General features: G+C 33.6%; 1 protein-coding gene across 6 annotated transcripts; it reads right to left on the minus strand.

Moving 5' to 3' along the window:
- Positions 1-1,971: 1,971 nt before the first annotated feature.
- LOC109017998 (pre-rRNA-processing protein las1) lies at positions 1,972-14,993 on the minus strand. Of its 6 annotated transcripts, none has more exons than XM_019000183.2 (9): positions 14,755-14,993; positions 14,192-14,283; positions 13,721-13,828; positions 9,829-9,935; positions 9,394-9,449; positions 6,523-6,694; positions 5,379-5,462; positions 4,456-4,746; positions 1,972-3,020 (listed from the first exon to the last, which is right to left on the minus strand). In XM_019000183.2, exons 1-9 carry the CDS (start codon positions 14,944-14,946, stop codon positions 2,173-2,175), a joined length of 1,950 nt encoding a protein of 649 aa, XP_018855728.1. In that variant the 5' UTR covers positions 14,947-14,993; the 3' UTR covers positions 1,972-2,172. The 6 variants fall into 6 exon arrangements, with proteins under 6 accessions (XP_018855728.1, XP_018855727.1, XP_018855726.1 ...); XM_019000182.2 differs by having other exon boundaries at positions 6,523-6,697; XM_019000181.2 differs by having other exon boundaries at positions 13,721-13,831.
- Positions 14,994-21,125: the final 6,132 nt, after the last annotated feature.

Below are 21,125 nucleotides of genomic sequence, written 5' to 3' on the forward strand. Positions count from 1 at the left end.
AATTACCACTCATATTGTGAATTTACCCATCATTTAGATTCCAACCATTATAACTGTTCCTATCGCCCATTTTTCATCTAACAATGATAGTATTAAACTTGGAGAGGACATTCTAACTAGTAAGTCTCATATGGGCCTGAGCCCTTGCTTAAGCCCAAAGCCTGCCTCATTACCAAGAAGCCCTGCCTATATCAAGATAATCTGGTCGACTGCCAATATTGACTGGATAACTATTCAACTGTGGCAAGGGATAAGAACAGTTATCATTCAGATTTATTAAGAGACGAACCTTCATATCTAGGTTTAAAATTTGAATAATGGATATGATTATGGGTGTAACCGGTTCAATTTGGTCCAGTTTTGAAAAAACATTTTGGGACCAAACCGGTATGAACCGGTTTTGCATTTTTAAAAACCGATTCCGCACTTGTTACCCCCTAAACCAGTTCTTTCGGTTTTACCGGATCGGTTCGGTCCGGTCTTAATATATTATATTATATATTATATAATATATAAATTATATACAATATAAAAAATTAAAATATATATATGAACCGGTCCGGTTTTAGAAAAAGAAAAATCGGAACCGAATCAATCCACCGGTTCGGCTCGGTCCGGTTTATCGGTTTTTTTTTACACCCCTAGATATGACCATTATCATCTAAACAACAAAACGGTTCAAAAACTCTATATAAGAGAAGAATTTAGGTACGTAAAAAGGATGACATTCATTGGTATTATTGAATTATTTTCAATCACTGAATTAGACATTGGAGGTGTTCTCTCAAACCTCCAAACCATCTTACTCTTTGGTTGTAGGTGATCGTGCGATGGTGGTGGTGAAACACGTCTATAACAAAACTTGTGTATCAAATTGGAAGAAAACGAAATCTTTGATAGTTTGATCATAATACAAAAAGAACGATAGTTTAAAGTAAAGGGTGATTTTTTTCAAACATATGAGATGCATTCCCAACAACTTGCCTCTCACGCTATGGCCTCCGTTTCCACGGGGGAAAGGACCCACCGCTGCAGTATTTAGGAAAACTTCGTCGTAAGTATATTTTTAACATTTTTAATTATTAAAAAAAATTAAAAAAATATATAATTTTACTAATAAAAAAAAATAATAAACAGATACTAATAAGTAGTAAGCCTATCATTATCTATAAATATATATATATATATTTATATATATACATCTCAATTTATTTATGAATCTTGGGAAGTATATCCCGTTAATGGGTCGAAGGGGTTTCACTTTCACCTAGCCTCCCTCATCTAGGAGATAAGACATTTCATTTCTTTTTTTCTTGGCAAAGTCTCAAACGGTACGATAGAGAGTGCATGCATGTATGGAGTACAAAGCTGTACGAACTCACAACAAGTATTGCATGCCTCTTGCTAGTACTGAGGTGTAGTACATTTTTGGGGCAAAAGTACTGAAATTCAAGTGTTCTCTGGACTACTCTATATAACATGGAATATCTCCATGGCATCACCAAATTGTTTGGAAACAAGGGCAAGACATCCCTACAAAGGTGGAGTCGTCCTACAGAGACGACCTGAGATCACATGTGGGCATTCTTATGTTTGTTAAAATATGTTCTCAGGTCGCCCCTGCAGGACCTTCCTCCACCACCTGGATCGGTTGTCTGCCTGACTTGCTGCTGCCGCAAGTGATCATAGCTTAATAGTCAGATCAGCAAGGTACTAAAAAGACTGAGTAATACTACTCATCATTCTCTCATCATCCTATAATGTGTCATTAGATGATTGAAAATTATTTATTATAGTTCACTTGTAAACCTATCATCTAATACCATATAATGAGATGATGAAAAGATGCTGAGAAAATAGATGATGAATCAAGTTTTTCAAAAAAACATCCATGTTAATTAATTTATTAATTTATGTTAATTTAAAAAAAAAATTTGTTACCAAATATACCCTTCACTATGGGAGATAAAATATTCAAAACACAAATACTCTTTTATATTTGTTGATGCGGCATGCTTACATGACAATGGTGTGTTTGATATGTCAATAAAAAAAAGTTTGCAAATAGAATTTTTCTTTCAAAAATAGAATTGCTTTTAGGCAAATGTATTACTGCTAAAGCTCAACACTTTTGTGTCCATAAATGACTGCTCATATAAATTCAAATGTGATTTAAACCAAAATTCTTACATCAGACTCCATGGCAAGTAGCTCATCTTCCCCAACTCCCATCCAAATTCCACCTATCATCAGATGGCCTTTCACACCTTCCATTGATGGAATTGCATCCGACGCACATGCCTCCACTGTCTCCTTCCTCTTCTTAATGCTTGACTTATCTATTTGCTGAATGTCACAACTGGCTTCTCTCTTGCTACTGCAACGGTTCAAGTCCCGGTTCCCTTCCCTTTCTGATGACTCTGGAACCTTACTGTGGACATCACAACGCTCAAGAACAGGAAGACAGCCGGAGGAACCAAGGGTATGTGGCAACATACCAATTGGACAGGGGTTCCATGACCTTGACACAACCCATTTGTTTATATTTTTCGCATCACCGGATCTTGTCTCCGCAACTTTGCTCTTCATCCGGTTAAGTTTGACCAACTCTAGCTTCTTAGCTGCTTGACTGATGGATTCCTCTTGCTGGGTGAGTAGATTCGTCATAGAAGGGATTTCTTCTTCAGTAACATATAGATTTGATGAACCTAAAGAGGGAAGTTTTTTGAGTTTCTCAATCAGAATGCTCTGTCCCATCAGCTGGGCAAGATGGAGGGCTGAATCCATAAGCTGCTTGTTGCCTGAAGCTGATACCAGAAGACATTTATGCAGAAGCTCTAAAAGAACAGTTTTCGACACATTTGTTTCTGTTGGATAAACTTCAATTTCCGCTGCTGAAAACTTTTGGCGAGGAGGCTTTAGTCCCTTGAGACTCTCAACAAGCCATGCAAACATAGAAGAAAGGTGCTGAATTTGGGAGATGTCCTGCCTATAGTCTGACCATGTCTGATGTTGTCTTCCTACACAGATTTACACATATCAAATCATGAAAGTGATCTGATTAGTATATATCGAACCTTTGGAGCAGATGTGAAAAATCATAACATGCAAAGCTAGAAGATATGCTATGTGCAGCTTAACCATTTCTCAAGCCGGCTCTTATAACTTTTCAATGGAAAACTTTACATATAGTTAATGATTGAACATGTCCTTGAGAGACAGACTTGAGTGAAGAATTAAAATGACAATTGTGTATCAAAGCAAGGATATGTCTAACATGTTTCAAAAGGAAATAAAAATATAACTCAGTTGACGAAGTACATATGAATCCAAAGTCTTAAGTAGCTCACGGAAGTATAATTTTCGATAACTCAACTTAACTCATCTAAGCTTTGATCCCAATTATATTGGAATCAGCTCTATAAATCCTTGTCGATTAACCAGTGCTGGCCACATGTTTTCTTTTCCATAAGTCTATTCCATCCAAAATCATACCGCTATCCCTATTTAACGTATCCTTTTTCACCAACACCAACCATGCTTTTATAGGCCTTCCTCAAACTATTTCTTTCTCAACAATGCATTAATCGGTCTCGTTCCATATTATCAGAAATGTTAAGTGACTCATCTTTTCCTCAAAAGGAAAGCCTCCTTACCTTTAAATGAATGACTACAATCCTTATCTCATCTTTTGAGTATTCCTACAGATACATCTTTACAATTTCATTCAGTTAGACTCATTTTATCAAGAAATTGCTTCTTTGACAATCTAAAATTTCCATATCATAGAACATGAAGGGACTTAATGCAGTCTAATCAGAAGCTTCCCTTCAACTTGATAGATATCACGCGATCACATAGTGCTAATGCCCTTCACTAGAACTACTCCATTTTTCTTCTATAGCTACATCCTCTATCTCCCCATGCGAAGATTGTCAGTTTACAATCAAACAGTGACTTCCATTGGAAAGAACATATAAACAACGGAGAAAAAAGAGTCAGTAAAGGTGCAATCTATCAACTCCCTATACCAAATCATAATAAGCCATAAGAATGTTGGGAAGAACCAACTTTTGAATTCATGTTGACCTCATTTGTAAGCTTATGCACAGGCTTCCTGTGGCCAAAAGAAAATGCTAGGAAGGAGCTCAGCTTACCTACAAGACTACAAATTTCTTTCTTCCTGCTCCTAGATATGCATGGGTGGTGGAAAATATAATTCCCAGTGTCAGCGACAGGAAAAAAAATCACAGCAGTCAAATAATTTATTACAAACTTGCTTGGTCTGTTGTGATCATGATTGCACTCTAATTAGTGTGACTTGAATCCAATATAAAATCTCCTGATTGGAAGCATTTACAAGTAGCAATTTCGTGTAACATAAAAGTGAGATATCTGAACAAGGCCCAAAAGAATGCATAACAGGATGTCACACAAAGGTTAAGTTGGTATTACCTGTCTCATATTTCATGGCTTCCTGAGTTTCAATCATATCAAGAACTGCTTTAAGAAGAGTCAGCAGTAACTCTGGCTCCTTATTTGAGAGTTTTGTTATCACAAGCTTCCAATTATCCATGGCAGTACACGTAATTGGACCAACTTGGAAATCTTCTGGAAGCTCAACCAAATCTGAGGAATTTATGGCTTTCGACAAGAACTCCAGCAATATAGAAACAACTTCTGATGGGAAAGATGAATATAACTGAACAAGAATTTTCAAGTTCTTGGTAATCTGTTTCTTAGAAACTGAAACAAGAAAATATCCATCAGCCAACATATATATGAAAACAGACGCACGCTAGCACATATCTCTAAGAAGAAATTAAGTAAAACTTTATTTTCAATTTTAAAATAAAAAAGATTTCATATTTAGAATAAAGCAAAAGCTTCACTCTATAGTTTTAAGTTGGATATTGTGCTTTTTAATGAAGTTTTTATAAATTATCAAAAAAGAAAATGATTCATATCTGCAAATTTTGATAGCTTTATACTTTCATCTTTTGCACGTATCAACAGTTGTACCTCTACATATATATAAACGCAATGCACTTTAACAATTTAAAATAACTTCCTTGTTGCTATCATTTAATCTACACTCACTTATTAAGAAAAAATCATTTAACATACACTCTTGTATCACTTGGTGTCTAAGTTTGATGGTGTTTGATGAAGTAAATGCCTAATTGTTTTTCCAACTAAATTTCCTTGTGACTTTCATTTTTTAACAAAAATCTTCTTTAATATCAAACGTCTTCCACCTCTCTGATATGGACAACAATACAACACTCTTACTATACTTGAGGCAATGCAGTATGGTACATTTACAGATGCATTCATAATCTACCAGGTCAAAAAAATCACCAGTACAATGATCTTACCCCCAGATTTTGATAATTGATGCTTGCGACCTACAAGCGAGAAAAATTTATTACGCCCCCAAAGTAATTCGCAATGTCTGCTACCTATGAAAGTGAAAACAAATTGATAGAATTATGATATCCTAGAGGACTACTAAGTATCATATGTACATAACCAAAATGTGATCAATCAATAACAAGCATATGATATCAAATGCAAAATGTATGCATGAAGAATGGTAAAGAACCAATAGCTTAGCAGCACACAAGTGGAATTTTAGTAAAAGTGAAAAGCACTTAATTGTCCTGGCTTTCTGCAATTTCCCATGCAGTTGTGAAACACTCACCTAGCCCATATATATTACTCACTAGTTTCACTAAATTTTCAATCATGTCTTATGTTTCAATCTTTCTGAACAAGCAAAGAGTGACAATTCTAAACTTTCAACTTGTGTAACAGCCAAATACCTTATTTTTTCCTGATATCCAATACAATCCTACTGTAACCATTTATATGCGGAAAAAAAACATTCTAAAAGAAAAACAAATCAAGCTAAATGCTCCACAACCACATGAATCAGCACCTGCACCCACATTTAACTTTCCAGTCCCTTAACCAACAAACACATGTGAAATAAAATCACTATTGGGCAGGTCAGTGTTGGGGAGGGGGGAAGGTTTAAAATAAGGGAGTACAGCTTTCGAAAGAGGAATCTCAGCTGAATTAGAACCCAAGAACAAAGATAAGAACCCCTATAATATGATATATAAATCAAGATTTGGTGGAGATCTCCCGAAAATAAAGAACAAGCAATGGTTGGTGGGAAAATTGTTTTTATTTATTCATTTATTCTCCTTTTCTTTTCTTTTCTTTTTTTTTTTTTTGGGGATGCACGGATGTATCTATACATATATGTACATATCCAGCCCCCATATCGTTCATAGGACAGACAAAAAAGATAAATTCCTATGAATATTGATTGCACATGAATGCGAAGCTCATGTTCCTTAGATAGGTATCACACAATGCTCAATGCAGAATCCTTTTCAATAGTATCAACCCATTTACCACATAAATTGAAAAAATTAGCGATGTGTATTATTATCACAGCATCACTTATCAAAAACACTAATAGAAAAGAAGAAAAGAAAGTTTCGTACATACGTTTTCCCTTTGGTGAAGAAGAACACAAGGGACTCTGCTTGAATTTCAGAGCGAGAGCCAATTCACTGAGTTTAAATTTAATTTCTTCTCTGACGCTAGTGGTTCCAGCACCTTGAAATGGAATTGCCTTCTTTTGAGGCTCCCAATAATATGATTTCAACCAATCAAGTGCCTGCTTCATCAACCAAACATGATATTTTCAAATATCCCAAGCTTTAGAATGAGTAATTGCAACAGAATGGATGAATAAATAATGCAACAGAATGGATGCATGAGCTCCGATTCTAGGGTAAAAAATATCCAAACTAGATAGGTATGTCTTCTAGAACATTACTCTGTGGACCCTTCTATTATTTTTTTCTTTTGATAAGTAAGAAAGAATTTTATTCATCGAGTGAAATAGGCGCAGCCCATGCATACAGGAAGTATACAAAAGAAAACACCTAATTACATTCTATAAAGAAGGAAACGAAAACAGAAAATCATGAGCTGAATTGCCATCAAGCACTATAGCTGAAAACCATTGAAATAAAGCAAAGGCAAAGAATTTCCAGATTTCCTCCATAGTGCGCTCCTTATTATTAAAACATCTCTCATTCCTTTCCCACCAAATACACCACATGAGACATAACGGAACCATCTTCCACACAACAGCCCACTTGAGGAGAACTTTGCAATCCAATCCAACACGCAAGTAAATCCACTACTTTCATAGGCATCACCCAAGCCATCCCAACTCTACTGAAAACACCATCCCACAGTGCCTTTGCCACCTCACAGTGCCGAAGTAAATGATCCACAGATTCCCCATGTTTCTTTCACATGAAACGCCACTCCATAACAAGAAGACCGCACTTTCTCAAGTTATCGATTGTCAGAATATTCCCAAGTGATGCTGTCCATATGAAAAAAGCAACTTTGGAAGCCACAAGTGACCTCCAAATACTCTTCCAAGGAAAAGGAGGACAATGATGAACAGTCAACGCCTTATAGTAAGACCGTACCGAAAACTTTTTACTGCCCGTATGCTTCCATATCATTCTTCATTCTATCCCTCTCATTACCACCAACCCCCAGTGAGTGTAAGAAGCTGAAAAAATCAGAGACCTCATCAATTTCCCAGTCCTGTACAGTTAAACAAACATCCCACTGCAATATTCCATTGGAACGGTTTAACAAATCAGCAACAGTAGCATTCCGATTGGCTGCCTAACGAAAAATAACCGGAAACATACTAGAAAGAGCCGGATCACCACACCAAACATCAAGCCAAAACGGATCCTTTAACCCTTATCACGGACCCTTCTGTTATTCTTCCCCCCTTTTTAACTTTTCCATGAATTTTTAAGACACAGAATTAATATTGTTTTGCCTTGGGGGAAAATTCTTCTTCATACTGATAAAAAAATTTCTTTTGCCTTGGGATCCAAGACGCAAAAATTATCTCCCTCGAATAAAATTAATAACAAGGTCTGTTTCTAGTTCTTAAATAGGTGTATTCACATGTATACTTCCAGTGTACCTGGGCTATGCCTACTTTTTTTATCAATGAAATAATTTATTACTTATAAAACAAAAAAATTAATAACAAGGCAGCCAGCCCAAATAATCATCTTAATTTCAATTAATCCAACACCAAAAAATTGCGCTAAAGAAAACAGTCTCAGATGTTCGGTGACTGAAACAAACCGTGAGAGCTTAACTCGAAGACTAAGCATCAAGCCAACTCAATGATGCATTATTGTCTTGCCTTTTGAAATTCAAGTTCTAAAAGCTGAGTTTTTCACCTTACCAAATGTCAGACCAAACCCTTAACAAGAATATTCTATCAAAAGGAATGTGAGTTATCCATTGTCTGCTCTCGATCCTTTTTCCATAACTTCATTCCTTTAGGTAGCTTCTATAGGTTTTAAAGAGCTGAGCTTCCATGATTCTCTTGTTTCATTTCCTATTCTTAATTTGATGTTCCTCTTATACACTTCTGTGTACCTGGGCTATGCTTTTTGCGTTTTTTAATAAAATCTTCAATTATGGAAGGCTTTGTTATAGTTGAACTGATTTATTGTTCGGTCATGCAAGCCTCTGTGGCTACATTAAATATCTTCACAGAACTTTTCAGTGGAAATTGAGAAAATTTCATGCTTCAAATTTTATTCTTGGCACATGACACTTCATACACTTAAAATGCAATTAATAAGATGTGATTTATGGTCTAACCAGTGGCCCAGATCAGACCAAACTTGGCACATAAGCAAATGAATACCTCCTAATCAGAACTTAAAAATGTCCTCTAAAACTGTAAACATCCAGAATTACCTACTCATGTTTCCCCAACACTTGTTTTATTAGGTAACAAAGGAGAAAATATATATTTTTTTTTATGAATAACAAAGGAGAAAATGCATTAATATTAATGATGCAGTATTTCATAAAATTAATATTGTTTTTTTTACAAGTAAGAAGATATTTTATTGATATAGAAATATGCAAAATAGGCACAGCCCAAGTACACAGGAAGTATACATGTGAAAAATTAATATTGTTAGAACTAATATGTTAGAGATTTTTGCAGAAAATAAATTGGATTATGCTCTACCTCAATCCTATTGTCAGTAAATTGCATATATTCTTGAGCCACATTTGCCATAATTATTTTTCCTCCTAACGTTAAGTCCTTAGTCTTCTCAAAAACCGAACACAGCCTTGGGAAATAATTTTGGTCCAATCATCTAATAACATAGTAATAATTTGTAATTGAGACAGTAATTCTAGACACCTACAAATGCTAATCACAATTGTAACTTGCAGAATGAGAAGGAAGAATCAGAAATTGTCCAAACTAAAGATTAGAATAGCAAGAATGAAACATACCTTAACTGAGGCACTACGAACCATCTTAAGTGCAGGAAGTTCACGGTGAGATCCCTCTAGAATCATAGCAATTAAAAGAGCGAGAAACAAAATTAATTCTCTATTTGACTCAATCCAGGACATATCAATGATCAAGAACAAAATTGGATTTGAAAATAATGAGCAACACCATAGGCTTCACAGTCAAGCAGCATCACATTAGATGGGGTGCTTAAAATAATTAAACTCACTCCTATATTAGTGGGGGATGGGTGTGTGCAAAGACCAGGAACTATACTAAAAGATTAATCAAAACAAAAAGTGAAAAATAAAATTGGTACACATGTAATAATATCTTCTTTTTTTAATAAGTTGGTACACATGTAATAATATCTCCATGTCAAAAAAATTTTATAAGTATTTCCACGTTATAATTAAATAGTTGAAGTTGCTTACCATGACGAATATCAATCAGCATTCGTGGAATACCAATTGCATCAGCCGCCACCGCAATTGAAACCTCTGTTTTCTTACGTGCCTTCTCGATAACACCATTCACAAGCCTTCAAAAATAAGTTTCATATGTGAACATAGCTTCCATAACATGCATGCACACCAACAGGCAACTTGATCAACTCTAAGAATAAGCATGACTACCATACAAGTTTGGGTGGCCAACATGTCAAATCCCAATCCCGCATTGGATATAATCTAGATAGAATGGGTAGGTCTTAAAGATAGTTGTAAGTAGTCCATGCAGAACTTAACATTCATAACTACTTTTATAACCTACTCACTACATGAGAGTTATTTCATATTCCCAATGTGGGACTAGCGTGCTGCACAATGTGAATAAAAATTGGTAATAGTTAGCAGTTAAATTTGCTTTCTTTGCAGGATTGCAGGTAATTGGAGTGAGCTTCATTAAGTTTTCTTTCATCCCAGAATAGGTCAGTGACATGGTTCTAAACCTGTTCAATAAATAGATGTGTTTATAAGGTTATACCTGTGTGTGTGCAAAGTGGAGCCCATGTAAAGTCTGTAAAAAAACATTGTATCCCTTTCAAACTTGGATTATAATATGCTCCATATCATTGGGTCAACAAAATTGTGATTTTCAACCATTGAAATCCAGCAATTAGGGGTGTAATTCTGACTGATCGGTTTGAAACACACCCCTCCGACTTCCAACCCTAAGGAAGCCAGTAGAAAGAAAATGCTTCCAAATGAGATGACATAGAGGTATTACAAGCCAAGTCGAGTTTGGTTTTTGGCTCAAAAGTCGGAAGATCTAACCCGCACTTCTTTTTTTATAAGTAAACATATGATCTAGGATCATTATAAATGGCATACCAATTGACAACCCATTTTTAATGGATCAATAAAAATTATTTAAAATTAGTGATTCGGTGAAAATGAGTTGTCCATTGACAATTGGTATGCCAACTAGCATTTCTCAAAGATTTAGCTCCCACTTCACTGCCATTATCCCCGTCTAGAGCTAAGATCCACCATTGACAGCCAAGATCTAGCGAGTTTTGACAGAACCTCACCCCATCCACCAAACAAGCTAACAGTCTCTACCCATTTCCAGTCTTCTCTCCCAACATTTAGCCAAAGACCCCTCTCTTCCACTGCATGCACAAAAGACACAGAATCATAGAAGCTAAAAAGGGAATTTGTTTTGGGTAAACTATCATTATGGGAAGCAATGCCTTCAAACCACTCTTAGGGCTAATTTGTGTCCCTGCAATGGCACAAAACATTCTCCATTCTTGGCAACAGCTTAGAAAAGAGAATAAGAGTGCAAGGCATAGCACAGCTAGCATAAGTAAAGTGATGTGCCTTGGAATTGAATACGCATGGTCAACAATTTTCATTCAAGTTGTTGGCAATATATTTGATTGTACAAAAAAGAAAAAGCAAAAAAAAAAAGCGGTCGTTGAAAAATTCTCTCTAAATAAATGGTTGACAGATTGCACATATACGCATTAAAGGATATGACTTGAGAATATTTAATGCACTTTTCATTCAAATGGTTCACAGCCAATTGAGTGGCGTGATTCTCTTCACATGCGCTAAGAATAATAGCAATGACTTTGAATGGGAAACTTGTCAAGATGCAGCACCAGTAAGTTTATATATTCACACATTAAATATCAATATATATATCTCAGGTTGAATCAAAAGGGATATTGGTCAAAAGAATTAAAAGCATTCCTGTAGTTGAACCAAAATGGACTTCCAACCTGTGGAGGGTGGGTTCATCTCGGGGAAAAAAATACACACACATCAGGTCAGGAATCATTTTTCATCGAGCAGCCCTACCAGAAATAGTTTGTGAGAAGGTAGTCCTCCTTTGCATACATATTGTAGTATCAAAACCATACTGCTAAATCATCAATGTCCCAAAAGCATGAGCTGGTAGGAAATGGTAGATTTAATATGATACCCTATATGATAATGTTAATGATAAGGATAGGTGGTGTATGGGATCCCACATTGCTTGGGAATGAGAAGTTCTTGCTTCTTATAAGGTTTCAATGGGGCTCCAATTGTATCATTGACTAGTCCTTTTAAAGTATAGGTCATGTGGTTTGGGCTTTCTATTGGGGCATTACAAATGGTATCAGAGCCTATCCCAACCAGAAATGTGGGACTTAAGCTGTGCCAACTATGACAGACTGGACCGATGAGGACGACGGGAATTTAAGGAGTAGATTGTGATACCCCATATGATAAGGATAATGGTAGGTGATATATGAGATCCCACATTGCTTGGGAAGGAGAAGTTTTTTCTCTTTATAAAGTTCCAATGGGGCTCCAATTATATCATTGACTAGGCTTTTTAGAGTATAGGTCATGTGGTTTGGGTCTTCTATTGGGGCATTACATTTAATCATTTGATAAATATTCTAACACAGCCTGGTGTAGGACCAGACAACACATGGACCTCACCTATGGACTTTTTAATTGGGAGGTAATGATATATTTGAACTAAAGACCTCTACTCTAATACTCGATAAAATCATCAACAATCCCAATATCTTGAGCTAATAGGAAAATATAGATTTAATCATTTGTTGAATATTTTGATACATACTAAATAAAGATTAATACACAACATCAGTTGCTTTATGGTAAATCAGGTGACCAGCATCCAGTCTAAATAATCTCTACCACTTATTGAAAAGGACTCTATTTGGCTATTTTATGTTCTTTCCGCGGCATGTTATGGTAAAATGTCATGAGATGATCTACAGTGAGAGTGTGCTTCAGTCTTCAATAAGGCTGGTTGGGGAAAAAGTTATCCTTGAGCTAAATCAGCGACGGAACCTTTCATGGTAAACAAAAAGTTAAAATTTATTATTGCAACCACCACACAATAGTGCTAGTTTGTGCCTCTGGATCCTAGAGAAAAAAAGTTTGCTAGATGTAGTCGAGTAACCCAATAAGATTCTTGATCCTCTAATTGGCAGCGATCTGGAGAATGGTTCCTATATGTATGTGCTAGTGCATTTGGCGGGAGAGAAATGATAAAAGCTCTGCTGCACCAACCACACCCACACACTCATGCCGAAAACAGCCAGCTAGTCAAAAAACTTGTCCTTTATTTGAACTTGACGAGAAGCTTCCGTGCTCACCTACTGCCCTTGCTCTTACACACTCCAATGCTGCTAATGCTTATAGTCCTGCTCCTAGTTCCGACAGTCCTACTAGTTCGGTTTTGTCTGATAGTCCTATTAAAAGTCCAATGTCCCGTGAGAGAACAATGGATGAGCTTAAAGTTTTCTTTTTTAAAACTTTGTTCTTATGGGCGGGGGCTATTGTTTGTAATGGGCTAAATATGTCCATGATCTTCTACTTTCGATTGTAAACTCTAATTAGGTTATTCTCATGTATACTCATTAGTCATTACTCAATGTACTTGGGCTTTGCCTACTTCTATGAATAAACTTTCTTGATTACCTATCAAAAAGATTCTTGATCCTCTAATATAATCAAAGCGACTATAAATTTTCCGCTCCACAGGTTCAACTAGTACTGTTGTTCATGCCAATCCACCACTATATTTAGATCGCTCACTTAGAGCTTCAGAACATGACTAAAAATTCATTATTATTGTTTTTTTGTTCTGTAAAATATGTAGCAACACTATCTTCTGTCATTCTGGCCATCACAAGTTGTCTTATGTCATAGTCATCTCAACCAGAGAAAAAGGGAGAGGATTTATTTTATTGTCAATGAAATTCACTGCACAAATCAAGCGCTTCTAATCCTCCTTTTAGGGAAAAGAATGAATAAATGATTAAAAAAAAAAAAGATGAAGTAAATGAAGCAACCTCACCTAATAATTGCCATGCAGTACAACATTGCCAAAATTTCCTCAGAAAGTGAACCATTGTTGGTTTGGTCCTCTCTGTAATCAAATGTAGCACCATGTGATTGGTCCTTTCTACTATCAAACCAAAAAGGCACAAGAAAATGGTTAGACAATTAGTTAATTCATAGCATATTGCATATATGAAAAACATAATTTACACCATATAACTTGCAGGTGAAGACTTCAAAAAGAAGAAAAAGAGCAAAATCCTAGAGTTTGATAAAACCGAATATACATTTTAATTCCATAGTAACTTCCTTTCTTCATCCATAACTTTTACAAAAATTCCAAAAGCTAACATGCAGTAACTGCAATTTCTGCAGCATTTCAGTTTTCCTTGACCAATAAAAATGCACGTACTTATAAATTGAAGAACAAGAAATATGAAATGAATTCAAGCAGAGCTCAATTTGTGAAACTGTGTATAGAAGTTACCTAAAATGAGGATCTTTTTGCTGAATTTCAATAATCGAAGCTGTTACCTCGATGGCCACAGGCAGACATCCTCTACTTTGCCATGCCAAAATCTGAAACCCCAAAAGAGAATTCAAAACCTTGAAAAATCGAGCCTCTGTTTGGTTTCTGTGAAAAAAATTTATTTTTAATCAAAAAAATGTGATTATACTACATGAATTGATTAAAATACATTAGCCGTTGCTCACAAACAACAGCAACACACGCATGGGATTCAACTCCTCTTTTTAATTAACCGCTACTAATTTCCCCCTACAGTTCTTCCTCAAATTCTATTCTTTTATCGGGAGTTTTTTCTTCAATGTCCAGGGATAGGTAAAAAAAAATGTCCCGTGATAGCTAATTTCAACCGACATAGTCAAATAAATTAAATCTTGAGTATCTCCTCATTCTTATATTGCCAAGCGCGTTATCCTCAGCTTATTTTTCCACATGTATCGCTGGAAATCGACAATTATCTGGAAAAAGGTTTTCCGTGGAAACAAGCACAAAACAGAACATTGGAGGTTCAGAGTGACGTTTACCCTTCTAAGAGCCGAAGCTACGGTGTCTGGGGAGTGTGAGAACAGAGAGTGCTCGACGAAGAGCCACTCATCCCAGTTCAACCAAGGCACCAATTTACGACTGTGCGATAATAATGATCTCTCCAGCTGCTGCACATTGTCCCTAAGCTGCCCTTCTTCTCCTTCTTCTTCTTCCTTCAACTGCGACTCCATTGAAACTTTCTCGTGCCGAAAGAGTAAAAACCCTAGTCCTAATTCCTAATCCTACTCCTTTTTAAAACAACGAGGCTTTTGTAGTTCTCTTGCGGCGGGGAATATTCTCATTAAAAAAATAATTACAATTAAAAAAATAATTTTTTTATATTAATTTTAGATTTTTTTTTTTAAATATGATACGTGAAACTTAAGTCCAGTGTTTGAATAGTGAAAGTGTTTAATTACATCTCATCTCATCATTATAATTTTTTTAAAATTTTATATAAAATATAATAAACAATTCAATTTTTTCAAATATCAAAATAATAATAATATTAAAAAATATTATTTTAATAATATTTTATTTAACTTTCATCTAAAACCATCTTATTTCATCTCATCCCTTTCTTTTCTTTTGGAATCATAATCTTTTTATCTTATTTATTTATGCATCTTGTTGATTTCGTTTGATTAATATTTTTTACATAACTAAATTACATAATCATTCTATTTTTATTAAACTATAATAATGTGAATAATTTTAAATCAGTGAGATGAATGTTAAAATTTTTAAACAAATAAAGGCATTTTGTATTAATTAAATACTATTCTAAAACAAATTACGATTTGAGTTTAAAATTTTAAAGCGAAAATAAATAAATAAATGAAGTAATTTTAAAATATTTATTATTTTCCTTATGAGCTTCTTAAATAATATAAAGTATTTATTAATTTTAAAATATTTATTATTGTCCTTATGAGTTTCTTAAATAATATCAAGTATTAATAAATATTATAAAAATCCATATATATATATCCCTCAAATTAAAATATAGAAATTTTCCATCATTTCACTTAATAATTTAATTAAAATACTTCATTTTTTAAATTAGGTGGATGCTATCCTTAAAATTTTAAAATGGATTGGATTTGAAGCTTGTTTTTGGAAGTTGCAAAAGGTTTGAATGCTGACTAAACAAGTCATAAAGATTGGAGTATTTCCTAAATAATACAAATAAATGAAGTAATTTTAAAATATTTATTTTATGAGTTTCTTAAATAATCTCAAGTATTAATAAAGATTATAAAATCCATATATATATCTATATCCCTCAAGGTAGAGTATAGAATTTCTCCAAGATAGAGCTGCATGCAAACTTCGGCCGAAACAGAGCATTTATGTAAGAAGTGATGAAATCTGTAAAATAAGACCTGCATATTTTTCCTTCCAGCAATTAAGTGCTCGTTTGTTTTTAAATATGAGATGAGATGAGATTAAATCAATTGAGATTAAAGTTAAAAAATTAAATAAAATATTATTAGAATATATTTTTTAATATTATTTTTATTTTGAGATTTGAAAAAGTTAAATTATTTATTTTATTTTGTATTAAAAGTTGAGAAAATTGTAATGATTAAATGATATGAGATGAGATACTTTTTGAAAACAAACGAGGCCTAAAAGAATCATAGGGGAAACCAAATAAAGCAGAAAAATATCCCCAAACCGTTACAATCAGACATCAATTATGAAAAACATGACTATAATGTTAAAAGCAAGAGATTATAATGTTTCATTAGAAATTGGAAAAATGTTAAAAGCATTGGAGCTTAAATGAAAAGAAAAATAAGAAAAAGAAAGAATTCCCTAAAAGCCAAACGGCTTAAATCCAACAGATTATGGAAAAAAAAATAAAAAAGGAACAGTTGCAACACAAACAGTTTCAACAAAGCCAAACATCGTTGTATCCTGAAAGTTCTCTAGCATTCCAAGACAACGGTTTCATTTGAATTATTAATTACTCTTAACTCATCTCAACTCATCATTATAATTTTTTCAAATCTTAATATAAAATATAATAAATAATTCAATTTTTTAAATTTTAAAATAATAATAATATTAAAAAATAATATTCTAACAATATTTTATCATCACAACTCAACTCATTTCAACATTTAAACTCACCTAACGTGGCCGCGGAAAGTTTAAGTTCCACTCAAGAGAGATTTAGGTTGTGTTTGGATGTTGAAGTGAGTTGAGTTGAGATGATAAAATATTGTTAAAATATTATTTTTTAATATTATTATTATTTTAGGATTTGAAAAAATTGAATTGTTTATTATATTTTATGTTGGGATTTGAAAAAATTGTAATGATGAGTTGAGATGAATTGAGAGGATTTTTGAATCTAAATGAAGTCTTAAATTTAGAGATGAGTTGAGATGATTTATAAATAGTAGAATAAAAATTAAATTATTTATTATATTTTATGTAAGAATTTAAGAAAGTTATTTTAAAATTTAAAATAGTTGAATTATTTATTAAATTTTATATAAAAATTTTAAAAAATTATAACAAATAAATAAAATGAATTGAGGTAGATTGAGGCAAACCTCTGCTTGTAAAACAACCACAACTTCTATTCAACTCCAACTGCTTTCACGTCTGGTCGTCTACTGACACTTGTTATCTGCTAATATCTCAGCTTCCGACATGTTACAATTCGACACGGCAAAACTTCAGTGCAGATGAACAGTCATTGTTCGTGATTTCAATGTCAATTTACTTACTCTTGCCCACATTGAAATCACGTGTCTACAAATTAACAAGTAAAAAAAAAGTGTCGCATGGAGACCAACCATGTTTAAATAAACATTTTCATTTTTATGCAATGATTAAATAATTTTTTTATTTAAAATTTTTTCTCTCATTTCTCAAAATTTTATAGAAGTTTTAATTCAAATCATTTCACTATTATATATAAACTATCTTATTATTAATTACAAGTTTCAATCTTATCTTATTTATGTAACCAAACAAGAGCTTAAAATTTGCAGTGAAGGAAGTATAGTACTAGCCACTAGAGCCTACGAAAAATGAAATGCCCAAGGAAGACAGTTGTTCTAATTTCATGGACGATGCCTTTGGAAAAGAGATATGAGAATCAAGTTCCGACAATAAATTGTGCAAGGCAACTTACTTTATTAACTCAACCATCCTTTTTATACTCAAATTGAGAGGAGTTGAATTGAGTGATGAATAATAGTATTTTATAGATTTTATTGAGATGTGTTAACTTTTTTATGTTGAGGTGAATTTAACTTTTTAAATTAAAATGTATGAAATAAGTTTATATGAATTTAAATTTTTATGAAAAGTTGAAAAAGTAGTGATCCATATAATATCCAGATTATTATTATATAATCCGGCTTCTTCCGGCTAAAATTAAGTTATAAAAACCACTCACATCACATTACCTAAATTAGATAAACATTTTTACTTTCCTGCAATGATTAGAAAAATTTGACTAGTCTAGCCTACGTTGCAAGATTAATTAAAGAATAATGCTACTCTCACCACTCTTGGTCCCGCTCCCGGTCCCGTTATATTTTTTTTAATTTTTTTAATATATATTTTTTTACTTAATAATTAAGTAAGTATTTTTTAATGATATTATAATTTTTTTATTTTTTTTAAAAATATTTTATAGTGTTAAAAAAATACATATATAAAAAAATAAAATAAAAAAACACTATATTTTGCATTGAGCGGGACCGGGAGCGGGACAGCCAGCGGGGGCTGTAGAGGCGTCCTTAATTAAATGATTTTTTGCTGTTTTATAATTCTGAAATGAAAAGTGGGTGAGATGTACATACGTAGTAGGTGTTTTAGGCAAATATAAATAAAGAAATAATAAATAATAGAATTTTTTTTATAAGCAAATTACATTAATTAAATAGTAGGTGTTTTGGCAAAACCATAGAGGTGATCGCTTTAAATCGTTTGATGTGCATTTAGATGTTGAATTGAGTTGAGTTAAGTTCAGTTGAAATGATAAAATATTGTTAGAATATTATTGTTTATTATTATTATTATTTTGAGATTTGAAAAAGTTGAATTATTTATTATATTTTATGTTAGAATTTAAAAAATTATAGTGATAAGTTGAGATGAGTTGAAGTTACAAATGAAGCCTAAAAGATTGTGGTCGAGGTTACAATCGAGGCGAGTCTTGGAGAATACGTCTAAGTCACGGCAAGAAAAATAGCTTTTTACGTTGCTTAAAATTGTCACAAAAAGTATCATCAGCGTTGCAAATACATTTTAACATCACTTGCGAATCGATGCAAGATCTTCGGCAATACTAAGTCCAAAAAGTTCTGGTGTTGAAATGAAATATCATTGCAAAAATATGAATATTTGCGACGAAATTGGTTGATGCTAATGGAGGACTGGAGTGACGCGAAAGGTATTTCAAATAGTTCAAAACCTATTTGCAGTGATCTATATCGTCGCAAATAGTCTCAAAATGTTGTTGCAAAAAAAAAAAAAAAAACACCAACCATGGTTAATTATTGCCGGTAGAATTTTTTCCAACAATTTTTTCTCGCTGGAAAAATATTATTTATAGTACGATTTTTGGTTGCAAATAATTTTATGCAACGATTATACCGCCACAAAAAATATGTTCTGCTGTGAGGTTCCACAAATTTGTTTTGGTCGCAAATACTTATTTGCGTCGATTAAGATTGACGTAAATAAGTGTGACAAAAAAGTTATTTCCAGCGAACATATATGCTAGAAATAGTATTATACAAAATAAATAAAAAATAGTATTGAAAAAAATACATTAAAATAGTACACATCTTACATTAAATTACAATCCATAAAGCAATGACACAAAGGACTTGCTTTATATTCTAAGAAATTACATTATATTACAATCCATAAAAACTTTTATATATATACATTAGACTACAATCTATAAAGCAATTACATTATATTCAAAGTGTGCAACTTTAGACTTCTTAAGGCACATCAAAATACAAAACCCGTAAGCATTTATCAAGTACAACCAAGTACAACATATTAGCAGAAATCTTTATATCATATTCCTGCAAAAATATTCGACATCACCTTCAAATCATTAAAAAACAAAAATGCTAATGATATCAATGAAAATGAAAGGGGGAATGCAAGATGCATGTACATGAAATGTTCATCTAAATTCAAGAAGCGTAAAACACTTGATAGCGTAAATATGAATACATGGCCTAGTCTAAGAATCAATCCCCCTTTTCACTTGTGTTAGAAGATCAATTGTGTTAAGGTTTGGCCTAGTCTATAAAATTGATCGACATGTATCAACGAAGATAGCCATTCCCATCTTTAAAGAACGTAAAAGGTTTGAACTTATATTAGTGTGATTATAATCTCTCTTAATAGACAATTTATAATACCAAACGAGAGGAAAAATAAGAAACAATTTTCCAAACACAACAAAAGAAGATGAAGTTAGACTCCATCGAGTACAAGCTAACAAGTTGGACTGATAATTCGCCAAAATGCATAAAGTTAAATCCTCTTAAAATAACAGTACCATCGAGTTATACAAAGCTAGCTCAACAGGACCTACTACGTACAAGAAAACTCTTACCACACTTAGAGAGAAGTTAGACTCGTCTTTCAAAAGCATGGACTCCCACACATACTTCCTAAGTTGCCTCTTGCATCCCTAGCCGAAAACAATACTCCTTGAGAAAAGAAAATATCTGGGATCGAGATCAAAGACAGAATACTATTACTGCTAACACTCCTAAGAACTCCGAATTGCGTAAACCAACATCACCATAACAATGAGTACAGTTTTACGCAAAAGGGGTGATCTAAAAGAGTCATCCCACGACAACCTTTCCATCAATTTTCCTTGGAGTGATCTACTAACCCGAAAATCTACACACATTAGTCAAGCCCACAAGGTGGATTGAGTTAAGTAGCTAGAAAGGAGTTGTTGAAACAAAACCAGGTATTAGGAGTTGGAATTTTACTTGCACGCTTCCCAACGGTGAGTGAAGATAGATCTAATGAAGCCACATTGAGGTACTGAAGCTACGCTCCGTCAAGAGACTAAGGAACAATTGATTCACAACGGGAATGAGGGAAAAGTTCGATAACATGCTAAGAGCGGATTCCCACAGATACTTAAAGCATTTGCAGTGGAGGAGGTTTAGAACATCAACTCCTACACATTTTGAGATTAGATGCAGGTGTATCATGTGATGGATCTTTATTTCAACTCTAAATTCCCACAGATTGGGTTACGTTTATTTTACTTATTAAGAGAAAGCATGCGATGATGCACGTGATTTAGGTACAAATGGTTGGTTGGCGACTTTGGATTCTTTCTGAAAACTAA

This window comes from Juglans regia, chromosome 5 (assembly GCF_001411555.2).
Source record: "Juglans regia cultivar Chandler chromosome 5, Walnut 2.0, whole genome shotgun sequence".
Lineage (NCBI taxonomy): Eukaryota > Viridiplantae > Streptophyta > Magnoliopsida > Fagales > Juglandaceae > Juglans > Juglans regia.

Bases quoted from the DNA above. Each gene is read 5' to 3' on its own strand.
- LOC109017998 (XM_019000180.2), bottom strand. From the start codon at position 14,946: ATGGAGTCGCAGTTGAAGGAAGAAGAAGAAGGAGAAGAAGGGCAGCTT. The intron at 6,698-9,393 runs GTATGTTTCATT...TGGTTGATGAAG, and splicing joins TTCGTAGTGCCTCAGTTAAG to CAGGCACTTGATTGGTTGAA. The intron at 3,021-4,455 runs GTAATACCAACT...AAATCTGTGTAG, and splicing joins AGCCATGAAATATGAGACAG to GAAGACAACATCAGACATGG.